Source organism: Montipora foliosa, chromosome 10, assembly GCF_036669935.1.
Source record: "Montipora foliosa isolate CH-2021 chromosome 10, ASM3666993v2, whole genome shotgun sequence".
Classification (NCBI taxonomy): Eukaryota; Metazoa; Cnidaria; class Anthozoa; order Scleractinia; family Acroporidae; genus Montipora; species Montipora foliosa.
Genome location: NC_090878.1, coordinates 23,933,297 through 23,947,271, shown reverse-complemented (window position 1 = coordinate 23,947,271; position 13,975 = coordinate 23,933,297). Strand labels below are relative to the sequence as shown.

Genomic DNA, 13,975 nt, shown 5'->3' with positions numbered 1-13,975 from the left:
AGGCTAGATATAGCAAGGCCACTTAGAAGTTCTGAAAGAGGGAGAGGCTACATATGTCATTTATTCATCAGTCCAAAGCCTGTAGAACGTTTGGTACTCTGGGTGGTCTAGGTTTGGTTTAAAGCATGATTTCATAAAATTCTTTGACTTGGCCCATTTAAGTTCCAATAAGAATAAAACGCAAACAGAGGTTACAAACATTTGCTCGAACTGCATAACTTTTTATAAACTTAATGTTTCGTATGTTACAACATACATCATCAGAAGTGATTATTATTCAGTTACAGATAAATTTAGATTCAAAAATACAGCTGTACGGACTGGGAACTAAAAAAATTGATTGACATAAAACGACGAGAAATATGCTAATAATAGAGATAGTTTCCCACTGCCAACGTTTTCATTTAAGGCTGGCTTAGATCACGGATAAACAGAAACTCTTTAATTTTACAATGCATGTCTGATTCACGAATCTGTGTGATTCACGAATCTGCAATTGCTGATAATGTTTTCTTAGCCAACCATAGAATTAAGTGTGATCATTTTGAAATATTAGCAACTGGTCGATCAGACATGCATTGTAAAATTAAAGACTGTCTGTTTATCCGTGATCTAAAGCCAGCCTTATATGAAAACGTTGGCAGTGAGAAACTTTATTTCTATCATTAGCATATTTCTTGTCGTTTTATGTCAATAAATTTCGTTAGTTCCCAGTCCATACAGTTGTATTTTTTAATTTAAATTTATCTGTCACTGAATAATAATCACTTCTGATGTTGTATGTTGTAACATACGAAACGTTAATTTTATAAAAAGTTATGCAGTTCTAGCAAAAGCATAATTTGTCGTTAAGAGGTTTCTCAAGTTGACAGACGTATCAATAAAGGACTGAGTAGTTGACAAATTCCAGTTTGAAATTACACCGAATTGTTCAGCCATGAGTTCAGTCTCTGGCGCTTTTTTTCTTGTCTGGAATTGATCTGTTCGGAAGATGAGGGGCTGGCAAAGCCTTAAGAGATTATCAAGGTCCTTGATAATCTCTTGGCAAAACTGATCACCGTTTGAGGTTCGCCATTCTTGAGTTAATCCCTTAATACCTACAGTCATAATAAAATGCGTAGCTTCTAGGAAATATACGCCCGGTAAGAACGAAGAAATCGGTAAATCCGGACAGTGGCAGCCCTGCTTGACAGCTGCCCTGTGCAGTTCCAAACGATCTAGGCTGAGGTTTATACAAACCATAGCTACTGTTATGCCAAAATGGTCGGTTGTCCCATTTGGAACGCTCCTCTCCTAGCAGAGTTGGAAGTTGTCTTGGGCCTCAAAGACGGTTTTGATAAGGCCGTAAACCGCTTGCTGCACTGTACGTTTACTCAAGGAACACAGCTGATAATGAAGAATTGTCTATAGTCGGCCTTGTGATATCAGTGCTGTATCCAAACAGGTCATTCTGATCTGTTCTGTATACGTAACTCTCAGCCTTGAACACGGATCTTCTTCCAATTACTAATACTTTCACATAACATTTATCTCTTATTCTGGGTAGGTTGGAGATTCTTATGATGCTGTTAAAGCTATCATCATTCTACCTAAAGGCCAAAGTGAAGATTGAGATAGATTATTAAAATTGGTAATGTTAGTGGGTGTGAGTGGAATATAACTCAGGGAGTAATCGCGCGAGTAATTTCAAAATTTGAACGAGCGCGCAGCCCGAGGCCCGGCCAATGTTATGAGCACTGTGAATTGTACAAACATATGGAATATTAAATCAAAACAACTATTGAGACAAGAAGTCTTTTTAGAATACTTTCATTTTAGAGGAAAAGCCGGTAGAATTTTTGTAATAAGTTTAACAAACAGTAGGGACACATTAACAAGAAAACCATTTTAAAAGCGCACATAATCTTTGTGCGAATATCGTAGGTAGGTGTCCCATTACAAGTATCCAATCGCTTACAACATGTTGGAACTGGATATCTGTAATTGGACAACCGCGTGATCGCGAACCAATTGCTTAACAAATAGAATGAGATACATAGAGAGTCACTTTCAGCCTCTTTGAGATTTTTTATGTTGAACTTTCATAGAAATTTAAGCAGTGAGAAAAATCTGATAAATAGAGCATTGAGTGGTGATAACAAGTGGACTCGATTAGGACTAATCTACTAGCTCAGAGACCATGATCACCTGATAAATGACATTATCTATCTGATAACAGTCATGTGGTACCCTGATAATGAGTCCTGTTTCAAGAAATTAATAGACAAATAGCCTGTCTATCCATTCCTTCTTATATCAGTCTGTCCGTTTGTCTATGCTTCTGTACGTCTGTCTGGTTTGAAAAACCGGTAAACGGACACGGAGAATGATAGGTAAGTTCACTGTTTCATACATTTGAGGAAAATCCAGGGCCGTGTTCTTCAAAGCCCGATTAAGCTAACCCAGGATTAGCAAGACTTAGCAAGAATTTTGATTTCAGTTCTGTAACTTTTCGGTGTCATGCTTTTCTGTGCATATTGTTTGCCCTCCAGATTTTGGGTTTGAATAATCTTATTTACACACAAAATTTCACATGAGCAGTGAAAAACATTTTTATACCTTGAGAAATTTTTTTTCTTCAATTCAGTTAACTTTTAATCCTGGGTTAGCGTCGGAGAACCGCCTTTCGAATAACCTGATGCAGGATAGGTTTTCTGTGACAACACGGTTTCCTGAAATTGAGGTGAACACATGTTTGTGAATATGCAGAAACTTAATAAGTGGGCAGAGGTTAATTGTAAATTGGGTAAAACGTACATACCTGCAATCATAATTAACGGAAAACTCTGTGGCGAGTACCTCCGTTGTAGTGTCTGTGCCGTGGTAGCGTTGATTACTTCTCAGACATCGAGCTTCACCGTTCTTCTCAACCCCTTTGTAAGTGCTATACAATTCGCTGTCCGACCAAGGGATACAGAGCCATTTTTCCTGTCCTTTAGTGGGGGGGACGGAACCAGGACAAAATTGAGAAGATGACTGTGGACTAATCAAGTCTGAAGCCATTTGATTTAAGGTGCAAGTTGCTTCGGGCGTCATTGCCATCAAAACTAGGACTGTGCGATCATTTGCTCTGGGGCACCTAAACTGAAGACAAACAACTTTATCTGATCCAGAAGTAGCCGCTCTTGGTATCCTAAGGTGAAAGCCATATTTACCAGTGTCTGATTGGTCATCCTTTTTGTAGCTGGCCGCCATAAATAGGACTCTAGTTCCTGTTATTGTCACTTTAATAAAGCATGTTTCGCCATCTTCAGATAACCATTCAGTTAGACTTGCCGGCGTACTAAGCAAAGCGTATTCCTCGCTGGTAGTTTGGGCCGGTTTTTTAAATACAAACTGGCTACCTATTGGTTGTGAGTTTGCGCTATTCAGAGATTGTTCACACATTCTCATCTCTCTTCCCCCCTCCCACCACCATCTATCGTCATAGTAGATGGGTCCTCTTGGGTTCACCAGGCCGCTATAAAATTCAAATGAGCTTATGGTTTTACCGGCGCCCTTAACTTCTTTTACACCGCCTTTAACGTGCTGAAAGGTCGTACTAAAGTTCCGAAGAGCGGGATCGGGATCGTAATACTTGAAGTTCTTTTCAGCTTGAAGATAATACTCCTTGTCTTTCCATATCGGCATGCAGACGACACCATTGTTTGTAATGCGCTCTACATAACCTTTGTGATCTTTGCGAATGGCCGTTATTAAAACACCATCTTCTGCGTGGTTAGTTGTTGCTCTTAAACCTACGATACTTGACGGCTGATCAAAATTCAGAATTTTTTGTGCTATGGATGGTGTCACAGTTCCAGCAAGAAAGATGCGGTTTGAACGCTTTCCTCTTCTTTTGCTCCCATCTTCAGGAAAAAAATCACCAGTCTCCCTCCAACGTCCCGTTTTCCTGTCGAGCCAGTAAAGTTTTACTGAAGCCTTTCCATCGGCTACGGTAATGTTGAGCTTTTCCGGATCTAAGTGCACTTTCATTGGTTTGGACATAACCAGGGGTTTACCATTTTCATCTTCCAGATTAATCTTCATCATGCCATACGTTTCTAATATCTCTACCTCGCCATCTTCATTCATGGTAGTGAAATCTCCCGGAGCTGACAGAATGTCAGATTGGTTACGAGGATCGGTAACACTAACTGCGACTTTTGCATTTCCACTGAAAACAGAGCCATCTTCAGTCAAGAGGGCATTTTCCGGTAACTCAACGTCAGCGAAACTATCCGACAAACCACCTAACGGCAATTCTAACGGCTCTGACGCATTGAACGTTATAGGGATTGCCTGTTTTCGCAGCTTTACTCTATACATCGTTCTCTGCCCTTCGTTTATAGTGAAAATTTTGTCTTGCTCTTGATATATTTTGAAAACACGATCTTTAAAAGTCACTATTACTCTTTTCGCTGCTTTTGGGACAACAAAAGAGAACATTCCATGGTTGTCGGTCCTATCCACGAATATGCCAGCAAAGAATAAATCCACAAATTTGGCTGCCATGGCATCTTGACCTACAGCTTTACCTTCGATCACCGTTTGTTTTTCTATGCATTTTCCACACCCACACGCTTTAATTACGGAGAGATTGAACGACATAATGGCTCCGCATTGAACCAGGACACTTTCAATCGAGCGAGGCCCACAGCACATGGAAGGGTCCGTACATGAAGAATTGAAGCTAGAATTTCCCTTCACGCATTTAACTGACTCACACTTTCCGACGTCCACGGTAGTGGCGTTTGTACCATTAAGAGCACAACCCGAAGGCAGCGTCTCGTTCTTGGAACTAGGTGTGGAAGAGCATGAATCCTCTGATGTTTCTGGAAAAGAAAAGATAAAATAAATTTTTTTCATGAATATAGAATGTTCTTTTGCCAACGTTAATTTACATGCTAAATAATTACGCATGAGATGTTGCCTATTTGTAGGAGAAATACCTTTTGGTAATTTTGATTTTTTAAGCCTTCATTGAAGTTCACAGGACGTGCCTTTAAGAAAAAACTTAAGGTCCCCTTAACAGTATTGAAAATCAGTAAATTAACAAGTAAAAGCTCGTGAGAGCGTGTCCATGAGGGAACACTGTGAGAACCGGGGTAGAACCAGGAAGGAGGTGATACAGCTCAAATCACCGCTTTCGCTCAAACCTGGCACAAATGTTGGGTTTGGTAAGTGAATGATTATGGCAAAATAGTAGGTCAAAATGTCTTACTCCCTCCAAGTTACGGGACCCCCTTCAAAAAATAGCCATTTGACAACTATTAACGCTTGTTTAATTATCTTTGGTTTAGTATTTCATACGTGAAAACGAAATCCACTGGATCATCCTATAAAACTATCAGCCTAAAAGCACAGATATTCTTTTTCAATTCGGCAATTTGATTTCTCTCCGTGGATTCATCTTAAGTAAGATGCATATTTCGTGTGTTGTGAATAGCCTTTAATTGATGGCAAATATCTGCAATAGGAAACAGCAAATACGCATAATTCTGAAATCATGTGAAAACCTCTCTCAGATCTAGCCACCAGTCATTGGCTTCACCAGAAGCTTTTATGTTTCTAAGTACATGTATCTAAGAAAAAAAGTAATAAGTTTAGACGAAGGAAATTGCAACCGTGATGGTGTTTATATATCTGATCTTAATAAGTTAAGATTTGTATGACTTTATTATTTCTTTTTCCCTCTTTTTTGGTTTAGATTGAGAAAGTGTATCAAATATTCGAGACGGTGTCTCATCTCATTTCCAAACACCTCGACGTTCGTCAAAAATTCTCCGCTGCGCGTTGTATTTTTAACTATCTTCTCGGTGTTTGAAAATCTTATGAAACACGGTATCTTGTGTCCATAATGTTCGCTTAGTAAAATATATTCTATATACAAGGCTAAAAGTTAAAAATTAAAATATTCAAACCAAACGTTTTCGGCTGTTTGCCATCATCAGGGTTAAAATGGGTGACCGTCCGCGCGTACATTTATATCTTATGTAATTCCCAAAGGGAAAAGTTTGGAGAAATGAATTGTTTGTTCAAACTGGGGCGGAATTGTTGGATCATTAGCCCGTCGACGATCCTACGCTTGTGAAAAGTCTGTGCCGAGGAGAGAACACGGCAAGTGAAAGCATGTGATGGATTTTCCCGCAGGTGTTTTGCAGGTTGAGAAGTGTGAGCAGGATTTGAATGCTCCGCAATTCGTACTGCTAGGTTTCGTACAGTCTCGCCAATGTAATCAACGCCACAAGGACAATCACCTTTGTAAACAACTTTGGATCTGTGAGTGTTTTTGTCTTTGTTGTTAAAGAGGGTTTTGATTTGCCTTGTTTGCCACAGGATTATAAAAATAAAATTGAAATTAGTGAACTTGTTGAGTGTTTCAATAAACGTCTTACTGAGTTTTTCGTTTTTACCGCAAAAAGGGAGCTTGATGAAAACTTTCTTTCGTTCTTCGAAGAGAAAATTCGGAATGATGTTGTCATCTTGGGGCGAGTGGTTTAGAAAGTTGTTGATTGTATGCGAAATAAAACGTTTCGGATAACCTGCATTGATGAAAGAAGTTTCTAGAGTTTTTAAGTCCTTGTCAAAATCGGTAGAGATGCGTTTGGCTCTGTGGAGTGCGCTAGTGATACAATTCCTTTTCCACTTGGTAGGGACCTCCGATTTCCAATGTGTTGGTAGTTTCCCCGGTTTCTTGAAGGCGCTGCAATTGAACTTGTTGGTATAACTAAAGGCAGTATCGAGAAAATGGTCGGGCTTTTCCTCGACAGTGAAAACAATGTTAGGGTGGTAGCGATTTAGTCGTTCGAATAGAGCATCAGGCTCGTTCTTTTTCTTCTTAGAGAAACAATCATCAACATACCGATCATAAAGTGGCGGGTTGAAAGGTCGGACTACGTCAGCTTCTAATTTAGCCATGAAAATGTTTGCAAGGACTGGAGATAGTGGGTTGCCCATGCCGCATCCATCGATTTGTTTATATAGCTTGCCATTAAAACTGAAAACTGTGTTCTTGGTGACATTGCAGAGCAGGCATCTGAAGAGTAACTTTGAGCTGAGTTGTGGTAGCTTGTTGTTGGTGTAGATTTCATGAATGATGTGGTCAATGGTTTCATCAAGCGGAACTTCAGTAAAGAGAGAGGACACATCATATGAGACCAATCCTTCATCATCATCAACAGTTCTGTTACTTAGACGCTCAGCGAAATCGGTGGTAGTTTTGATGCTGTATTCGTTCTCAGTGAGAGGAAGTAAGTAAGAGGCTAGGAACTTGGCGGTTTCGTAATAAAAGGTTCCGCAAGTGCTGACAATCGGTCGAAGTTTCAGATTATCCTTCGTTATTTGCTCATAGTTCTGGAATTTGTGGGTTTTGGCAGTCCCATATAGGAAAACCGGCTGATTTGATGTCGGTTTGACCTTGTTCAGTGGCAGAGATGACTTGAGGTTTCGGGTCAGAAAATCGTGAAAAGATTTGAGGTCTTTTAGTGTGTTGTCCTCAGTCACCATGTGTTTCCCATTGGTGATGCCTTCTTCGCTCATAGTTTCAAGTTTGTTGACGTAGTCGGCGCGTTGCATAATGACGACAGATGAATCTTTAACGCCAGAGAGGACAACCAGGTCGGGATCTGATGCTAGGTTATGTAAAACTTTGTAAGTGTAGTCAGAAGTGCTGAAAATGTTTTGGTGGAAGAGGTTAAAATGAACACGGAGTAATATATAGAATATACGGTATCTTGTGTTTGATATTTACTTCCCAATCGAAAACATACGACGACCGACGATCGAAAAGAATGGCCAAGCACACTGAGATATAGGTGCAGATACATACCTAATACCGTTAAGACAGCACTTTCGGAAAATTCTGATCCGAAGTCGTTCACCACCCTACAGCTGTACGTACCGCTGAGACCATCCACAGCCGGGATTACAAGACTGTTGTCGTAACTGAACAGGTCTTTATCAATGATATTATTCTCTTTGAACCTGAAGGAAGAATCGTACCAGCAGAATTTTAACCACCATACTTTGATTTACAATGCTTGATTTCCAAGAGCAACTAAACCGGGAAAAGAACACAGCAATTGAAATTGAGCAAGAGTTGAGTTCAAGACGTAGAAGACGTAAAAGCTCTTAAGACTCTTACAGGAAACAGAGAATTGACTGTAAAGTATTTATTAGTGCAGAGAAAATAAAATTACGCTTTTGATCTGGACACATTCTGGTTGAATCCATAGATCGAAAAAGCTTGTTTCAAACAAACAATTCAACAGCTATCAAACAAGATGAATTTTCATCGTTTTATACTCGAGTTAGCTCAAACTGAAAATGTTGGAATCCTTTTTTTGCGTTAATTCTGCCCCGTTATTGGTTTTCGTTCTCGTGGTCGCCCCGTTTACAGTAATAGACTCTGAACATATTTATGCGGTATTAAGCCAAATTCTAAGAAGCTGTTGATGGTGTGTATTAGAAAATTTGAACTAACCGAGAAACCAGTCAAAAAGTTCCTTTTCGTAGATTTATTTATCAGCTTGACAATGTTTATACGATGAATCAAATCTTTTTTTCATATTTTTTCTCACCATTCAATTTTTGGTGGAGGGTTTCCTTCGCCTTCACAACAAAATGTAACACTCTGGCCACGCATCCGTATCTTACTTTCTGGGTGGACTGTCACAAATGGAGGAACTGCAGAGTAAAAGATATACATCGCAAAAGATGTTAAATAATAAACACTTAATGAATGGTCCCGAGGGAAACAGTTCATTTTGTTTCCCGAGAATCTCAATGTTTCCCCGAAGCGCATTGAAATTCGAGGGAAATAAAATGAACTGTTTCCCGAGGGACCAGTCATTAAGTGATTTGTTATATAGCACAAAAAGAAAAACGTGCAACGGCAACAGCAACGGCGGTCGTTGGTCAACATTCGCGGGTAACAGTGCACTGTTACCCTCTGACGAACAGATTTTGCTCTGTTGCCCGCTCAGAGACTTTTGGAGGGAAACAGTTTTATATTAGATGTCATGTGACCTCGAAGTAACCAATGAGAGCGCGCGCTGCTGGGAGAAAAAAACTCAGCTATACAATAAGGACCATTATCATCCAACTGCAGCGAATACCATCCAAATAACAGTACAAATATACAGCGATATTGTACAGTTATTTGTACAGTAGAAAACCTGTTTGCCGTAAAGGTCGGCGCGCGCACGCAAAACCCTCACACACTCTCCTTCTTTCATTGATAAGTTTATTGACTATAGCAGTTGGAAAATAAATCTCTTTAGGTGGCCGATCACAGTTTTCGCGCGCGCTCTTGCTGACACAACCATGGCTTCAATTTAGCAATCATTTTATTTGCTTAATGATCCCGCTATCTATACTGTTTTTCATCATAATTGAGCAAAGTGTTTTGATGGTTTTAGTCTTTAATGAGAAATGTATGTTAGATAAGGTAACGATGCAAAGAACTCCGCAATTCGCAGATTTTTCTGTGTTATCGAAAGAATCCAGCTAAATGCAGCGCATGCGTAGTAAGTTAAAAATTGCGATTGAATGCAGAATAGCTTTCTCGGAATTTGGCACGAAAATACTTTAAGAAAATATTGAGAAAAATTTGAACTTTAACAGAGGAAACTCTAGATATTCCAGTGAACCTTCAACAATGGATAGTTAAAGATCTCTCTGTCAAATTATTATTAAAATAGTTTTAACTTGTGAGCATCATTACTAGCTTGATGCATGCAAATTATAAAGAAAATCTAACGACCAGATTTTCTGCAAATAAACAAAACGGATTTTAAAGGCCTCTTTCTATTTATTCATGTTGCCATGGTAACAGCATATACGTCAGCTTAACTATCAAAAAACGAACGTTCATGTTGTTAACTTGCTTGCTGCCATTTTTGGCGGCCAAAGGATCAAGGGCTTTAGAGAAAAAGGTAACTGAAACATAGGTATCAAAAACTGTGTTCAACCATCTCAATAGATGTTTTGGTGTGTAGTGTCGCTGTATATTTTTACTCGTTGTTTGTATTTTGATTCGCCCTACGGGCTCGTAAAAATATACAGCAATACTACACACCAAAACTGCTGCTAATAAGATATATCTATAAAAAAAATATTAGGTCGTTTGATCACGCTAGTCTTTTCTTCGGATAATGTGCCTGCACGTCACTTCCAGTGAATGGAAAAACGCATACTTTTTGACATGTTTTCGCTATCGTCCACAACGAAACGCCCGAAAAGGCTGATAGATTGAATTAAGGAGATATTTTTGCACAGTTCTAAACTATGTGGAAAAAGAAGAACTTAGCAAGTGCTCTTGGTATCCTTAAAAAGAAAATTGGCGGTAACCTCGCATTTTCCAGAGATAATTACTGGGTTGCCAGTATGGCAAACCAGTCGGAAAATGGGTCTCATTTCTTCGTTTTTTCCCGTGTCAGAAAAATAGAAACCTGTCTCTCCCCTGCTAAGTATTGGTTTTGTGCCTAGAGTAACCTGTGCGTATCTTTGTTTTATTTCAGGGGGTAGTGGAAATGCATAGATTTTATTCGGTGGACAAGGGTACAAACAATGGCGACGAAGCCGATGTAACGCGAATGGGGTTTTATTGGATCTTTAAACAATATATACCCTTTTGGAGCTTAATAATGGAACTTCAATTCGATAAACAACACAAGCTGTGATAAATGAATATCTGGAATCTTAAAAGCGACGAATGATGAGCTTCAACAACAATTGCATCTTTCGCCGTCGGATGTCAATATTTTGCTAATTGTAGTGTTATGTACAACACTGAAACCAAATGGCAAATTCTCTGGTAACTTTTTCTATTCTGGCTGGATATCGGTTTAACCAACTCAGAGAAAGAATCGAAAACCTTGAATGCATCTGTGTTTACTGTTGTCTGGCTATTTATATTAATTTTGGGCTCAACTCTGGAAAGTCTTCAGGTAAAAAATAATTGGAAAGGTGACCGTCAAGAATTATTTTAAAGAAAGCTTGTTGTCTATTTTGTGCTTCATTATTCAAGGAAAGGTTCTGCAGAAAAGGGTTTATCCTGAAATTTATTTTGTTACGTATGGTAATTAATTTTGGCATGACATGGGTTTCTTGTTTTCACGCACGCAATGAAATAGGAAGGGTTTTTTTGCCTTTAATAGCAAATACGTTGTTTGTTTCAATACATTTTTCGCTGGAAAAGGTTTTTGTGAGATTTTCCTTTGTGAATTCGTCATGTGTAATATTCGAGCTTAACAAATTTGCATACGTGGGTTGAAATGTGATAGGCGGGGATTTTTTATAAAGATTACAGGAATGTTTTCTTTCTGTCAAATGATTGATTTGATAGGTAGACAAGTTTTTAAGGTCAGAAAAAGATCTGTTTTGTCCCTTATGAACCACCGTAGTTTTGTCATTGTAGTATAAAATGAAATTTATTTGGGAAGCCAACAATATTTCTTTAAGTTCGTGGTTAATCCAATTTACTGCTACGACTTACATGTTTGAAGATTGTTTGCGTTACTCATGCTTTTTGGGAATTTCGAGTGCCATGAAATTAAATCATTTTGCTTGACATAGCTACTTTAACACTATTATTAAACATTTTTCAACAATATGTCACTTTAATCTAATCCAAAAACATTCAGATAGTAAAAAAGTTCATATTTGTTAACAATTTCCTTCGTTTTTGTGCTTGTCAACATTGTGATTTGCGATAAATCTGTTTTTGTTTCTCATAGATGTTTAGATTTTTAATTACAAACTCTGTTTTGATCGGCCGCTCAACCTGATAGTTCACCCTGAAGTCAAAATATATACGTTTCTCAGGAACCGGACAAAAAAGGTTCCAGACCCGACAGATGTTAAAAAACCAAAGACGGAAGTATCTTGGCTAAAAAGTATGTTTTTTTCTGAAAACGACGAACGATTGAGGCCGGGGGGCTTTCGATTGGGAAATCCGGATTTAGATCTTAAAATCTGGATCTCCGGATTTCCAATCGAACACAAAATCTTAAAATTAAACAGATTTTGTCGCAGATTCACTAATTGGAAATCCATGTCGGGTAAAACTCTGAATCGAATTCTCATCGAAAGATTAATGACAATTGATCGTAAAAACACTAACAATTCAGCAGTCTCTGACTTCTATGAATCAATTAATTATAAGGGCACGGTTCTGTCAAAAGGAATAAATTGATCACGTGCAAGGCAACCATAAAGTTGCACATGATCACTTTGTGTCAACTTAATGAACTATGGGAAAGAATGTTGTGGTCCTTTCGATTGGAAAATCTCGATTTAGATCTTAAAATCCGGATCTTCGGATTCCAATCGAACACAAAATCCGAAAACGGATTTCGCAACGGATTTTGTTAATTGAAATCCATCTATAAAAACTGTTATTTTTTTCTTCATCTGTCTTTTGGCTTGCCTTTTACTCCCGGCTTTTACGGTACTCTTGGTGCTAACGTAAAACCACAAATATTTTTTGACTTGGCATCAGATTAGACTGAAAAGAAGAGGAATTATGAAGCGGAAACATTATCTTCATTCCTTCCCTAGTTGGTGTGCTTAGTGCAACTGCAAGACATGCATGACATGCAGGAAAACAAACGTCAGAGTAATTTGCAGTTAGTTTTTTTGCAGACTATTTAAAGAAGAAACGAGTGAGTTTTACTCAAGAGCGTGTTTTGTTATCTTTAAACTGAATTTATTACCAAAGCTTAAAAAACTAAAATACCTCAAAATGGGACAAGACATGGCAAAATAATTAAACGTGTGAACCAAAAGGCCTCTGCTGGCACGACATCTGGGTGACTCCTCAAATGGTCTTAATGGCCCCGCACTTGAAAAAATTAACTGGAACGCTGCAGTTCAATACCACCCAACTCAGTGCCTTCTGTTTGTGTGTAACACGTACCGCAGGCAACCCAGTGTACGCTCATGGAGCGTCTAGTTCATATCTGATGCAGGAATACTGATGGCAACCGAACTATTCTTCCTTTAAAACCTCATTGTGCTGATCGATCGCGTTTAAATGCCTCATCATGTAATTTTTAACCTTGGGGTTTTCAGGGTTTTGCATGTACCGCTGGAGGAAAGGCTACCAATTCTGAGAATGTTATGGTCACGTGACTTGACTCAAGCTCCCGCAAGTCTACACATAGAGACATGGACCCTAGCTGGGAGAATCAAAATGGCGGAAAAAAAGACTAACTTGCAGGATTGTTTATGATGATAGAGGAGGAGCCTTTTAAGTGTCAATGACTAAGGAAAAGAAGTTTCATTGAGAAAGACCTTGATATTGGACTGTTCTGCCTCACAGAAGAAAGAAAAGAACATTTATTTGTTGGGTTCCCGAAAAGGAACAACCATTGTTTGATGCCATTGGAATGGTGTATAATTTACCAAACTTTCGTGCAAAAATTGACAATGCAAGCTGCAGGAATCTTTAAGATAAGTTTACTAAGATAACAATAATTATTTGCTCTCATTTGTGAAATACTGGTAGTTTGACTGATCTTGACTTCCTTGTTGTTTATTTTTGTTTGCATTATGAATTTTCTATAACAGTCTTATTTAAATCATGTCTTTTTTTTGATGAATAACTAAATAAGTTTTGTAGCTATCAGAAAAAAAATCGTGCAATACACTGTAACTTTAATTATATTTAACAGTTATTTGCCAAAGGCAAAGTGAGTGTACATCTGAGACGAATAATTGTGTGAGTATAACTTCAGAGCTGAACAACAGACAATTGATAATCGATAAAGTTTATTTCTGTTGTAATGGTCACAAGTGCCTGCGGGAGCCTTGCCATTTTGTTTTGCTTTATATTCATCAGCTTGTGCGGTGAATATAAAATCATGTTATTATTTCTATAGGAAACCACTCAATCAATCAGATTGCTGGAAACTCTTTCTTCATCTCTGAAATTCTACTAATTATTTATTAT

The 13,975-nt window shown here is 38.4% G+C and overlaps 1 protein-coding gene across 5 annotated transcripts in view; it reads right to left on the bottom strand.

The window, feature by feature from the left end:
• Nucleotides 1–763: 763 nt before the first annotated feature.
• Nucleotides 764–13,975, bottom strand: part of LOC137972955 (cartilage intermediate layer protein 1-like) — a 21,281-nt gene continuing 8,069 nt past the window's right edge. For all 5 annotated transcript variants that reach the window (XM_068819645.1, XM_068819644.1, XM_068819641.1 and 2 more), the window contains exons 6-9: nucleotides 8,601–8,706; nucleotides 7,850–8,004; nucleotides 2,801–4,853; nucleotides 764–1,589 (exon numbers count right to left, since the gene is read on the bottom strand). In XM_068819645.1, coding sequence (XP_068675746.1) covers nucleotides 1,586–1,589; nucleotides 2,801–4,853; nucleotides 7,850–8,004; nucleotides 8,601–8,706 — 2,318 coding nt within the window. In that variant the 3' untranslated portion in view covers nucleotides 764–1,585. The remainder of the gene's footprint in view (nucleotides 1,590–2,800; nucleotides 4,854–7,849; nucleotides 8,005–8,600; nucleotides 8,707–13,975) is intronic.